Source organism: Nicotiana tomentosiformis, chromosome 12, assembly GCF_000390325.3.
Source record: "Nicotiana tomentosiformis chromosome 12, ASM39032v3, whole genome shotgun sequence".
NCBI classification, from domain to species: domain Eukaryota; kingdom Viridiplantae; phylum Streptophyta; class Magnoliopsida; order Solanales; family Solanaceae; genus Nicotiana; species Nicotiana tomentosiformis.
Window position 1 is genome coordinate 122,253,928 of NC_090823.1, and position 14,601 is coordinate 122,268,528.

Consider the following 14,601-nt stretch of genomic DNA (forward strand, 5'->3'; position numbering starts at 1 on the left):
GTCCCGTAAAATTGTAAAGTTGAATAACTTGTTGTTAGCCATATGCTCTCTATGTGTTGTAGAAATTTGATTGTAAATCATGTTTAGATTATGTGTTGGCACTGTAGGGACCCACAGAGGTCGTGTACATGTTAAATTATCTACTAAATTGTTATTTTTTACTCAGCCACAATTTACTTGTTATTTTATCTCAGTCTCTATTATTCATTATTTGATGCATCATATCATTGCTGTCTGGGCTGATTTCATGATTATTGAGAGCCCAAGAGACTGAAGAGATTTATGACTGAGTGAGGCCGAGGGCCTGATTGTGAGATATTATGCTATAGCGCGTGAGTTGTTTGTGCAACACGTGAGTTGTCCGTGTGGATCCTTATATTATACTATAGCACGTGAGTTATCCGTACAGCACGTGAGTTGTCCGTGCGGATATGGATATTTATACTATGGCACGTGAGTTGTCCGCGCAGCACGTGAGTTGTCTGTGCTTATAGCGCTTGGGGTGTAGGAGCCCCTCCGGAGTCTGAACACCCCCAGTGAGCGCGGGTACCCATTGAGTGTGAGTGCTGAGGGCTGAGAGCCGAGTGGTTGAGTTGTTGTGACGAGTAGAGTGACCGTTGCCCTGAGAGGCTGTACTTGCTTTTCATTTGTTGTTGCACTTAATTTCTATCTGTCATTGTTGTGAAATTTTTTGAAAGATATTATATCCGGATTACATGAACTTGAATTGTATAAAATTGATTTGACTTAAACTGCTGGATTTGAAAACATGTTTATTATTTGCTGGAATTGCTGAAAATAAACTATAACTGTGTAGCTCGTCACTATCTTCACTTCCTTATTTATTACTGTTTCTTGCTGAGTTGGTTGTACTCATACTACATCCTGCACTCCGTGTGCAGATCCAGGTATTTCTGGGCATAGCGGGTGTTGATTCTTTCGCACGGTTGATCTTTCAAAGATTTAGAGGTAGCTGACGTGTTTCGCAGACCTTGTCTCTCCTTTTCTATCTCCTTGTTTACTGCATTTGGTCTCAGACTATTATAGACCGTATTTTCCAGACTTGTATTTCTAATATATGCTCTTGTACTCAGTGACACCAAGTTTTGAGAAGTGTTTATATATGTAATTGTGAGTTTTTCTTCCGCTAAATTTAGATATTGTGTTTTCAAACTTAAAGGAAATTGGGGGATATTGATGTTTTTGGCTTGCCTAGTATTGAGATAGGCGCCATCACGACAGGTCAGATTTTAGGTCGTGACATCGGGTTTTGACGGTTGTATGAGCGGATGAAGGATTTAATGGAATCTCCCCGTGGTATTATGGTAGTAATGGGGTATGGTTATTGTAAGTAATCAGATGTTTTATTCCATGGCTTTGAGCCAAATGGGGGAGTTTGCTATCGACGAGTTGATTGCACGGTTATGTGTTGTATTGTTTCGGTTCGGGGTATATTCTGGTGAATCAGTTATGACTTGTAGAGGTCGAGATCGAGGATGACTCGAGTAAGGGAATTTCTGGATACGGGTTGTATTACACTCTATGGGTATATGGCCATTATGGAATAATTGAGTGGTTATTCACAAAGGATGTAGTGTACATAGAGTAGGAAATTGCTCGGTTGCTTAGGAGTGTGGGTTACTCCCTTGGTTGTTGGTGTGCTAATGGGGCACATGTCGTTCGGTCCGTTTGGTCGGTTTAATTGAGATTTGAGTAGAGTGGATGGCTCTCGAGAATGGTTCTGATGGATTCAAGATTTATATGTAGCGATTTGGAATTTTCAAGATTTGTATATGGCTAGAAACTGAGAGTTACATTGGATGGTGTCGAGACTTGTAGCATTTTATACCATTGTGGATTATGCATTTCAACATCAAGAAGGTGAAGGAAATAGTTTTAGGTTCACATAAGGTCTCCTTAGAGTAGGTGTCGTGGTTGTGGTGCTTTGTGGGTGCTTAAGAGGGAAGTCAGCGGCTTATGGGCCGTAGGGCGTTGTGGTTTTATACTAGGGTCTCTTATGTGGTGAGTTTTGGTTGAGGATCATGGTATTATGGCGAGGAGAACTAACAATTTGAAGGTATTTCGGAAAGAACTCAGAGAGTTAGGACAACTTGGTAGTAGGTTGGATCAGCACAGTAATGGATATAATCTGTTCTTTGGGTACTTATGATGTGCCTAGTCTCTACAGGTGTTTCATAGCAATGCTCTTGTTTGGCAAACTGCGTGGCTGCGTTGAGTTAGAGAGATTTGGTTCTGATAGCTTAGTTATGTGCAAATGGGTTCGAGGAGTTCTCAATGATTTTTACCAAGGTTCGAGGGGTATTTTTTCTGCTGGCGTGAGGAGCATGTGGTGTATAGTGAATTTCTCCTGGATGAAATCAAATGGAAGGTCCTTGGCTAATTGAGTATGTAGTTGCTTATGACTCGGAGTGGACTATGAAGTTCTCGTACTTTTTTTATGACGGCATGGTATATGCGGTGTGTTGTGTGGAATTGAGACTTACGTGAGTGGGATCACAGTTCTGTTTTGGAAGGGAAGGTCATAAAATTCGTAGGCAGCATGGACAGTTTCAGATGACTAGGTAAATGATATTACTATTTGGTATGGCTTGATGAGAGTATACATTTCAGAAGAGGCATTGTGTTTTGATGTATGGATACTTCACTGGTACTACGACACTTTTCTGGTTGTTTAATTGTTGATATTCAAATTTTGCTATGTGGCACGGAAGAATTTTAGAAGTATTCCTTGTGGGATGATCGTGTATGAGAGATGTGTTAGACATTCTGGCGGTGGAGTTGGGATCAGATATAGTGATTCCTATGTTTTATGGATTTGGAGGCTGGGAGTTCTCAAGAGCAGATTATTTCATAGTTGTGGACTGTGAAGTCATGGCCGGAGGTAGCTAGATGATAGTATATGTTATAATTCAGTCATTGTGGGATTTTAAAGGGTTATTTATCTATTTGTGGGTGACCAGAGTCGATTTGGGGGTCCATTGGTAGGCCCAATTAGGATGTGTATTCTACACCGAGCCAGATTGGTTGGTTCCATACTGCTATTGTTGAGAGATGTGCCATTCGGTTGTTGTTGAGCTTATTCGTATTCTGAAATAATCTGTGAGCTACTCTTCTATGCTACGAGAAGTTGTGATTCGTTGGATATAAGCACACCTGGTGCGGTTCTATTTGGGCTTTATAGCGGAATTTGAGCAAGATGAGTAATTGGGTATTGCATGGTCGATGGCGTATGGGTTATGTTCTTTCGGGTTTTGTGTGGCATTGTGTCATTTGTTTCTTCATGGTTATGGTAATGCACTTTGAATACTTGATGTCGGATTACGCGTGATTATTGATTTTGAGCATGGGGGCTGAGGTATTTCATATAGACCAGTGCTTGGATGGTGTCATGCATTGCAGCAGAGTTATGTTGAGATATGATCCCTTGTGTTAGATTAGTGTGTTTTGGTTCTACGGTGTGTGATAGGTTCTTAGCATTGCGTTGTGGTGGTACTTGTTGAGCTTGCGGGACAGTTCTCTCGTCTGAGTCATTTTTTTTACCATGATTGAGTATATTTGGAATGTTGCTTATTGGTGCGCGGATTGCACAGGTTATGGCTTTAGATTGTATTCATATGTCATGTTACTAGAGTGGTCATGTTGGATTAGATGAGGTCATTGACCTAGAATGGATACTATCGGAATAGATTACAGTATGGTTGGAAGGATAATATCGAAAGTCGGCTTAGAAATTTACTATAGTTCTTGTCGAAGGAGAGGGAGTTCCATGACTGGTTGATCTGATGGATAGTTATAACTTTCTGCGTGTTCCTTTCATCATCGGTAGTGTATGAAGGTTTCAAAATTGAGTCTTGTTTGATATGAGGTTTATTACCGGCATTGGGTTGTTTTGAGCAGCTACTGTGATTAGAACTCATTGCTTCGAGTATCTGTGTTATGTGATATATCATGCGATTGTATCTTGGGTTATGGTTTCAGCTTGGTACAACTTGTTCAGACTTATACAAGGTGTAGGTTGCGAGATTCAGATCTTATAAGAAATTTCGGATGTTAGAAGTTAGATTCTAAGGCTTGTGGGCTAGGTTGAATTGAGAAATATCAGTTATGTTGTGTTATCGGACCTGTATGGGATAGGGTGACATGGGATCACCCCCTGGTATGTGTATGGCAAGGTTATACAGCGGTTTGATGGCTTTGAGAATAACTCTGGACACACTCGAGGTCGAACGTATGTTTAAGTGGGGGAGAATGTAACGACCCAACCGGTCGTTTTGAGCATTTGCACTTCGCTCGGTAGTTTACGGGCATGAGTAGCTCTGTATGATGTATTTTGATTTGTATGAATCGTCGATTTTGATTTTCAGGTTATTCGGGACTGATTTGGAAGAATGATTCTCAACCAGGGAGCTTTAAATTTGAAAGAGTTGACCAAATTTTACTTTTTAGTATTTGACTTTGGATTGGAATTTTGATGGTTCCATTAGCTCCGTTGGGTGATTTTGGACTTAGGAGCGCGACCGGATTGTGATTTGGAGGTCTGTGGTTGAATTTGGCTCGAAATGGCGAAAGTTAAAATTTTGGAAAGTTTGACAGGGAGTGAACTTTTTGATATCGGGTCAGATTATGATTCCGGAAGATGGAGCAGGTCCATAATGTCAAATGTGACTTGTGTGCAAAATTTGACGTCAATCGGACGTGATTTGATAGGTTTCGACATCGATTGTGGAAGTTTGAAGTTCAAAGTTCATAGGTTTCGATTTGAGGTGTGATTTATCGTTTTGATGTTGTTATGTGTGTTTTGAGGTCTCGAGTAGGTCCGTATTGTGTTATGGAACTTGTTGGCATGTTCGGACGGGGTCCTGAGGGGCTCGGGTGAGTTTCGGACGAGGTACGGATCATTTCATTGCATTTTTGGATTTTTGCTAAGCTACTGGTTCTGGTATGATTGCACCTGCGGCTGGTTTGCGCAGGTGTGATGGCCGCAGAAGTGACAAAGGCGTCGCAGATGCGAGATGAGAGCTGGATGAGGAGGCCCGCAGAAGCGGAGAAAAGGGCACAGGTGCGGATGCGCAGGTGCGTCGAGTGGAAGCGCATGTGCGAGTGTCTTCACAGATGCAGAGTTTGATACCGCAGGTGCGGGGGTTGCTGGGCAAGGCCATTTTCGCAGATGCGATGTTTTTCCGCAAAAGCGGTGGTCGTAGGTGCGACGAAATGTTCGCAAATACGGAATCGCTGGGCAAAAGCTATATTAACGAGGGTTTTGGTTCTTTCTTCATTTTGGGAAGCTATGGAGCTCGGATTGAGGCGATGTTTGAAGCAATTTTCACCATATGAATTGGGGTAAGTGTTCTCTACTCGGTTTTGGTTATATTTCATGAATCTAACTTTGTTTTTGGTAATTGGATTGTGAATTTTAAAGAGAAAATTGGGAGTTTTGGCATAAAGTTTCATAATGTGAATTTTTGAGTTTTGAACATCGATTCGAAGTCGGAATAGAGTGAAACTAGTCTGGTTGGACTCGTAATTGAATGGGTTATCGGATTTTATGAGTTTTGTTGGGTTCTGAGGTGCGGGCCCGGGTTGGACGTTTTGGCCGATTTTGGACTTTTGATTAAAGATTCGACCTTTTTCATTTGGAATTGTTTCCTTGGGCTTTATTTGATGTATTTGAGTTGATTTTGGATAGTTTTGAGCCGTTCGGCGGCCGCTACGCACGTGATGGAATCTTTGGAGCATCGCTTGGCTTACTCGGTATTGGTATTGGCTTGTTCGAGGTAAGTAACTCTTCTAAACTTAGTGATGAGGGTATGAAACCCCGAAATACGTATTATGTGATTGGTATTGAGGTGACGCACAATCTAAGTGACGGTCGTGTGGGCGTGCACCAAGTGAATTGAGACTCTATTGTTTTCATGGCACTGTATAGTAGTCATATTTTGTTAATATCCGTGTTTTCACCATGCGATAAAGTAAATGAGCTGTCAATCATGCTAGATATCATGTTTAGAATTTATGCCGATACTGTTGGGACACATAGTGGTCGTTTCTTGCTGTTATTTCACTGATTTCATTGATATTTAGTAATCAGTCATATTCATGCATTCATATTATATCTCAGTCTCAGTTGTTATTTATTAATACATCATATCAGCGTCGTCGGGCTAGTTTCATGACATTGTGAGCCCGTGAGTAAGACTGGAGAGATTGATGACTGAGTGAGGCCGGGGGCCTGTTTGTGAGGATATTGATATTATAGCACGTGAGTTGTCCTTGCAGATCCAGATATTGATATTATAGCATGTGAGTTGTCCGTGCGGATTATAGCGCTTGGGCTGTAGGAGCCCCCCGGAGTCTATACACCCCTAGTGAGCGTGGTTGATTATATTGAGGGATGGATCTTCCCTGGATATGGATCTTGTCCGAAGCATTTATATACATGGAGATAGATCTTCTCCATGGGGCCAGATTGGCCTTCCTCGGTACTGAGTGATTGATGGTCAGTGATGTATATATTCCGGGATGGATCTTCCCTGGGCTGTATGAGCCATATACAGTACCGAGCGGTTGAGCATGATGAGTGAAAAGTGTGAGACAATGAGATTGAGTACTCTGAGAGTGTGAGTACATGATTTATCTCTGAGATACATGGCATTGGCATGCACACATGACATACATGCATAAAGATGTATTTTTTCTCATGATGTATGGTATCACGTCATTCATGACTTTTTACACACATTGATATGTGGGCATAGAGAGGTATTTCATACTTGCTATCTGGAAAGAAAATGAAACATCTTATTTATTGTAGAAAAGATATTTGGAAAAATTACAGTATTCAAACTTACTCATATTTTTGGCATTTTCGGTAAAAGATTTGGGTTTTCACTAAGATACTTGAAAAACATGACTATTTTTCTGGAACTGTGAACGAGCTGAGCATTTTACTTCTGAGATACATCTTTTATTACTTGTATTATGCTGTTATGAACTGTTGTGGGATATTGGTATTAGACCCAACCTTGCGTTAGCTCGTCACTACTTTCAACCTAAGGTTAGGTTTGTTACTTACTTAGTACATGGGGTAGGTTGTACTCATACTACACTTCTACACCTTGCGTACAGATGTTGGTTGCTGAAGTTGCTGTGTTCGATGGGAGCGGGATTGAAGATATACCTGCGTCCCGGTTGTAGCTGCCCCTTGTTCGTGGTAGCTTTAGATCTATAAAACTCTGTTTATGCACTTTTCAAACAGACGATGTATTTATTTTATTTCAGCTTTGTAAACTCTATTCTTAGAAGCTCATGATTTGTACTACCAGTCCTTGGGAAATGCATAAAATTCAGTAAATTACTATCGTTTATTTATCTTGTTAATATCATTGGAATTGGATAGTTACTAGTTGGCTTACCTAGCGGGTTGAGTTAGGTGCCATCACGACTAGTGGATTTGGGGTCATGATAATTAATTTCTCTACCACAATGCACAAAGATAGGTTTTCCAAAGAAGATTGGGAATATGTGTTAGTTTTTCTAACATTTGGGGGATGGAATAAACAACTGAAAAATATGCTATACGAATCGAATTATCATTAATATGATCCTCACTTAGAAGATAATTCAAGTCAAATGCAGAAGCATTTGTTGATCTAAAGTTAAATATCATATTTCAGCTGCAAATACTCCTATTAAAATTAATGTCTCTGAAGGATAAAGTTTACTTCACGCATAAAGCGTAGTAAACCGATCGGTTCCAAAGGTAACAATCCTTGAAAAATGATAGGAGCAAATGATCAAAATGATCATAATGAGGAGGAAATGAGCTCTAGAAGAGCCTACGGCATAACATTTCATGAAACTCCAAAAGAAGTCCAGGTACCTGAAAATAAAAAAAGTGAACAGATACAAAATGATCGTCGGCGATATATTTGATGCAATATAGTTCATAATATTGTAAAAGATTGTGAGGATCGGACCTGTAGTCCAGACACTTGAAGATGTCATGCCATCTAAATGCAAGTCATAACCTATATGACTCATTTGATTAAGTCTATATAAAGATCCCTGGAGGATTTAAAATGCATGAAGCATATAGTTCAAAGTATCATGAAATGTACTCAATCAGATTACAAAGATCTTTGTACGGTTTAAATCAATCTGGGCGCATGTGATATAATCGCCTCAGTGCATATTTGTTGAACGAAGGTTATATAAATGATGTTATTTTTCTATGTATTTTTATAAAGAAAATGACATTAGAATTTGTTATACTTGATGTTTATGTTGATGACATAAATCTTGTTGGAACTTCAGAAGAGTTCCAAAAGGCAATTGAATATCTTAAGAAAGAATTTGAGATGAAAGATCTTGGAAAAATAAAATTTTGTCTTGGTATGCAAATTGAATATTTAGCATACGAGATCTTTATCCATCAATGTGCCTATATAGAAAGAGTCTTTAAACGCTTTTACATAGACAAAGTGTACCCATTAAGTACACTAATGGGTGTTCGATCACTTGAAGTGAATAATGATCCGTTCCGACCTCTAGAAGAGGATGAGGAACTCATTGGTCCTTAAATACTCTATCTCAGTGCAATTGGTGCACTTATGTATCTTGCTAATGCTAACATTGGTTGTGAAGACGCAGGTTATTTATCCGATCCCCATAAAGCTCGATCTCAAATCGGGTATGTATTTACATGTGGAGGTACTGTCATATCATGGCACTTCACAAAGCAATCTATTGTTGCTACTTCTTCAAATCATGATGAGATAATAGCTATTCATGAAGCAAGTAGGGAATGCGTATGGTTGAGATCAGTGATTCATTTTATTCGAGAAAAATATGGGTTGGAATGTGATAAAAAAAAAACCACAATAGTATACAAAGACAATACTGCATGCATAGCCAAATTAAAGGGAGAATTCATAAAAGGAGATAGAACGAAACACATTTTACCAAAGTTATTCTTCACACATGATCTCGAGAAGAATGGTAATATCATTGTGCAACAAATCCGTTCAAGTGACAATCCAACAGATTTATTCACTAAATCTTTACCAACTTCAACTTTTGAGAAGATAGTATACAAGATTGGAATGCAGAGACTCAATATTTGAAATAAAATTTTCATCAGGGAGAGTAAAATACGCGATGTACTCTTTTTTCCTTACTAACGTTTTTCCCACATGGTTTTTCTTATAAGGTTTTTAATGAGGCAGCTAGCAATGCGTATTACTAGATATGTGTACTCTTTTTCCTTTACTAGAATTTTTTCCCACAGGGTTTTTCCTAGTAAGGTTTTATGAGACACACTATCTTTTAATGAACATCCAAGGGGGAGTGTTATAAATATATTATATTATGGATATCCATTTAGTACTCTGTTGTAAATAAACTTTTAGAAGAAGCTTATCTATATTGGACTCCGCCGTAAATATATTTATATATTTAGTACTCTATTGAAAATAAGCCTCCTAAAGAAGCTTATCATTCATTTCGGCACTCCGTTGTGAATAATTATTACTCCTATAGAAGATTATCTATAACTGGTACAATAACAACGTACAAGAAGCTTACATAACAGTTTGCAGTAGCAGCTTACACAACAACTTCCTTTCTTCTATAAATAGAAGAGATTTCAATTCATTATGTACATGAATTTGATGTTGAATAATATATCAATCTCTCTCTATACTTATCTTCGATTTATTTACTTTACAGTTTTTATTTTATAACACATTTAACCTTCTGTAACATGAGAGAAAAAGAAATGATCTCAACACTAATAGAAGGATAAAAAAGTCACACAATGAGACCAGAACAAAAGTCTTGATTTCCCCTTTTGTAGCCCTTTTTCCTTTTTAATTTTTCGGCTCATAAATTCCATTAATTCGTTTTTTCACCAAGTAAGCCCACTAAAAGGAAGATGAAGAAATTTTGACCATCTTATTCCGAAAGAAAAATCACCTATAGGTGACCTCATATTCTTTGTATCACATACGTCTTTTCGTTTTCTGAGATTGAAAGCCAACCCATGTTAGCTAATACTCGACAAGAGAGGCTGTTCACATGTTCAACACCCCCACCTACAACCTCAGGGTTGTGGGTTTGAGTCACCAAAGGAGCAATAGCTCCAACAAAGAGATCATAGGGGAATCAAAAGGGAGGAAAATCACACAAAAAAATGTTAGCTAATACTCTAAATTTCGTTTTCTGAAAATAGAAAAAGGAAAACCAACCCCTAATTGCTAATATAAAAAGAGATTACCGAATAATAACAGTTTATGTAAATCTCTTCCTGATTATGCCAGACCAAATCAATCTGCATAGGAAAGGGCAGTAGGTGATGACCATTTCTGCTTCGTACCTTAATAAGGATGTCAAAATCCTTTCCATTGGTTCTTGCGCGGCTGTTGATATAAATAATGAGAGGTACTTTTTCCAAAACGTAATCAACTGATGAATGATTTTACCAACGATTATCCCTCATTGGCAGTACAAATGAGAGGTGGAAGTTCAAATCCAAATTTTTGTATAGTACAAATGTGAAAAGTTTTACAACATCAAAAGTACTATCAGACCACATTCTTTTAGTTGCTTTGCTATTCTCCAGATTTATCGCACCATGTTGCACTTGAGGCGCTATTTTGAGGTAGCTTTTCAATGATGTTGTCAACCTGTTTTTACCTTAAAAAGTTGGTGAGTGCTGCACAGATGCTGCTCTCACCAAGCTATTAGGCTATTGGACTACATAGTGAAACTGGCCACACCTCTAATCTAATAGTCTGGAGTACGAAGTACATCTCGAGCAACTTTATCTTCCCTTCTGGAACTCTTCTTCCTCTTCCTCTCCAAATTGGGCTCTTTTGCTTTTAGGTCATTGCCGAAGGACCTCAATGAGGCAGCCAGGTGATCATTCCTATGTGCTAGGAAATACGTATTAAGAAAAATTAGTAGTTCATGGGTTTGTAAAAAGGAGCAATGTTAAAATCAATTTTGAAAATGAACTACTCAGACAAGAAACGTATTAGGGCAAATTGAATATTGTCTTGAATGAACCTAAAATGAGTTGTGCAAACGGCAAAGCTATTAATTTTGCAATAATTGACAGTAGTAGCAAAAGATTATCAATCTTTCTTATGACTAGTTGGGAAAGAAACTTAGGGACACACACAATATATATTTGCAAACTGATCAGAAGAAACACCACGGTTCTATATACATGAAGCAAATTGCTAAGTAAAACTTGTAAACCTAATCACTGGAAAACTGGCTGTAAATTTAATAAAAGCAGATAAAGCTAGATTTTAGTTTAGACAAGGCCAAGTAGATAAAGCTAAGTTGTGTTCGTAAGGACTGATGTTCACGATCTGCTGTACCTATTACATTTACAGATGAACTCACCAGAAAGAATAACATCTTCCATGTTGACGGACTTACGACCAGCATGCTGTGCGAATAATTCAAGGTCTTTTGCTAGCTGTTCTGCTCTCAAGAAAAAGTACTCTGTAAGTTAAGTGCTTCAGCAATCAAGATATACAGTTATAGACATGCCTGAATATGAAATTCAATCAAACAGCAACGAGACAACTAAGGCTTCATTTGTTTCCACTTAATAGAGGTCTGAATCTGAATAATTAACATCTCAACCCATTAACTGATTTGTATTTTTCTAACGACCACTTGTTTGCTCTTGCTAGATCTGGTTCATTCAAATCTTGTAAAAAGTCTTAAAATCATATAGAAGATGTTTATTTAAATATTCCTGTAAATGTGACTTTTTACGACTACTCTATTCACTACCACCAGCCTCCAACGCACAACACTGCCACTAGTAAACTACCTTTACTGCCATCCACCACTGCTCCTTGATGCAGCCACCTCAAGAGCCCCAAGCTATTGTTCTTTTTTGTTCAAACACTTATTGATGAGATGGAATTCTAGTCTAACTTCAATGTGCTTCGTTTGGTGAGAAATCAATTCTTCCATTCCCAACGCACTCGCAAAATTTGCATGAAATTACAGTTCTCAAGCTAGCAGCTACACTGGGTGACATTTTTGACGATTGCATGGAGATTGTAGGGTATGGGATTTTGTACAAAACAGACCATACAGTAAAAAACGAGATCAATAAGATTGATACAAACACATATACACACATAGAACAGCCTAAAAGTTGCCTACTACATATAGTGGCACTTTTTTTTATGCCTTCCGTGTCTGTATTTTTAGTGACTAACTGTACACATTGTAAATGAAACAGTTTTCATGTAAAGTGGCAAATGAAATCTTCGTGATGGAAATTGCAGATAGTGTCAACATGCAGGGTCAGCATATCACCCCATTAGATTGGAGGCGCCATCCACAATCAAAAGAAAGTGAATGTTGAATATCCTATGAACAACCACTGACATCTCTTTTTCTCAAGGCATTTTTCTTTTTCCTGATAAGTTCTCCTTATCTCATGTCACATCAAATCCGCTTAAAGTCCATACGTATTTTTTTCCTTAGCCCTCCAACCTCTTGTGAGAATAGGAATAAACCAAGATGGGATAGAACCTCATTGCTATTAAAACAAAGGGCTATTGTTAAGATTAAATAAACTAATCCTAACCAACTAACAAACTTGAACTTATCTTATAAAAAATCATTCCCCGTTTTGTCATATTCCACACTAAGTCTTATCAAGGTGAGGTCCTTGCAATTCTGATATATAAATACATTGTCCTATAATCAACTGTTAAGCATCCTTATTCCATATTTAGCAAGAGACATTCAGAAGCTTGCAATTTCCAGAATGAAACTCAACCACAACTTGCTAACAGTGTCTAATTGGAAGAAAAAAAATTGAGCAAATTAAAATTTCTCTAGAATATCAACACCAGAAGCAAAAGAAAAGGACAAAGAGATAACACAGGATACAGGTCGTGAAGCGGGTGCCCACAATGGGAATCTAGCATATAAGCAGGGGAAATCTACACAGTATAGCCGTGTTCCAAAATAATAGCCAGCAAATTTATATGTTTTTGTAAATTAATGTATACATATTTTATACATAATCAAAGTATAGTTTTTGTATATTTGGCTCGCGACTTTTATTATTTTTGACCGAACAACCAAATGTGTTAAAAGCCAGGTGCACATGTATTCACTGTCTTGCTTAGACAATATATATGTATATGGAAAATTTAAATAAAATGTGTAAAAAAATGTTTGCACTTTAAGTGTTGCACCAGTGCCTTCAAATTTTGAATTCTCCTAATTAAATGCATGTATATATGTAGAAAACATGGAACGGTACCTGCAAACTTGAAGGCTAAATCAGAAACACAGGCCATAATCGGTTGAGAAACCTCCATACAACATTGTTTCGCTGCACTTAAACAGTTATACACCAAAACAACAAGTTAAAGACCGAATTGAAATTCGAAAAATTCGAAATTACTGTATGTGTTTTGAAAACTAATAAAAACCTACCCTCGGCCTCAGCGATGGAAATAGTGCATAATCGGAATCGATCACGGAGTAAGTCGGTAGCTGCTTCTTCCTCTTCTCTGTCTAGTTCGCTTTCCATTTCTCCTCCGTCGATATCCTCCATTGTAGTAGGAGAATTGTTAGAGTATGGTTGCACTCACAAACTAGGTGCCGATTGCGAAGGATGCGCGGGAAATAGGAGGGCGGGTCGAAACGGGTTCCCTCTTCCTTTTATTGGGCTTGGGTTGGGCGGGAAGTGCACAGATAGCCACTTTGAGGACCCCTATTTAATGCATAGCCAAAGTTCGTAAATTTTTGTAAATTTAATCAGTTTAAAATCTTGCTCGTCTAAATTCACAAAACTTCAGATATACAGGTGGTATGGTTATTGTACAACTCAGTAGTACCCTCTTTTACGTTTATTTAGCATTTAATTGAATTTGATTAAATAATTATTGCTAGATCCACTTACAATTTCTCTTATTTTGCTTATCTTATAGACTAATCTGCAACGTTTCAATTGGATTAGTTAGAAAAATAAAAGGCGGGAGGAGTAATAGACAACAGGTTTTTGTGTGAAATTTACCAACACTAGTTAGAAGTTGGATATTTTACAAAAACTTAATATAGCTTAAATCGCATAGCAAAAACTTTGCCACCTCATTAAATTTTCATATACTTATTTATTTGATGTGATAGAAGTCATGTCCCATAGAAAAAAATTAATAGTAAGTGGAAAATATTTCATAAATAAGTATATATTAAGGTTATTGATATATTTAGCAAAATAGACAAGCGCTTTAATGAAAATTTTGTGTATTAAAAACTAATAATGATGTTTAAGTATTATATAATTGAAGTAAGTTATATGAAGTTGACAAATAAGATACTAATAATAAAGAAAGTGACCGACGATATACAAGTATGTAAAAGATTATTCTTGTAAAACATTTTTACGGTAAGCAAAGCACTAAAATATATTTTAATAATATTAATATTTTTGTAGAAAATGGCCCGAACCAATATTTATGCATGGCGAGCAGTGAATATCCGACAGCTTTAATTTCTTCTTCTGCATTAAAATTCAAATGAGAGAGATAG

The 14,601-nt window shown here is 37.7% G+C and overlaps 1 protein-coding gene across 1 annotated transcript; it reads right to left on the reverse strand.

Annotated features, from left to right (window-relative positions):
- Positions 1–10,462: 10,462 nt before the first annotated feature.
- Positions 10,463–13,702, reverse strand: LOC104085854 (protein MHF1 homolog). The gene is made up of 4 exons (XM_009589975.4): positions 13,504–13,702; positions 13,328–13,399; positions 11,431–11,511; positions 10,463–10,952 (listed from the first exon to the last, which is right to left on the reverse strand). Exons 1-4 carry the CDS (start codon positions 13,622–13,624, stop codon positions 10,804–10,806), a joined length of 423 nt encoding a protein of 140 aa, XP_009588270.1. The 5' UTR covers positions 13,625–13,702; the 3' UTR covers positions 10,463–10,803.
- Between the last annotated feature and the right edge of the window lie 899 nt (positions 13,703–14,601).

What these genes read in the sequence shown, in the direction of transcription:
- LOC104085854 (XM_009589975.4), bottom strand. Translation starts at nt 13,624, where the DNA reads ATGGAGGATATCGACGGAGGAGAAATGGAAAGCGAACTAGACAGAGAA. An exon ending in TTCCATCGCTGAGGCCGAGG is followed by an intron (nt 13,400 to 13,503) that starts GTAGGTTTTTAT and finishes GTTTAAGTGCAG; the next exon opens with CGAAACAATGTTGTATGGAG. An exon ending in TTTAGCCTTCAAGTTTGCAG is followed by an intron (nt 11,512 to 13,327) that starts GTACCGTTCCAT and finishes TCTTGAGAGCAG; the next exon opens with AACAGCTAGCAAAAGACCTT.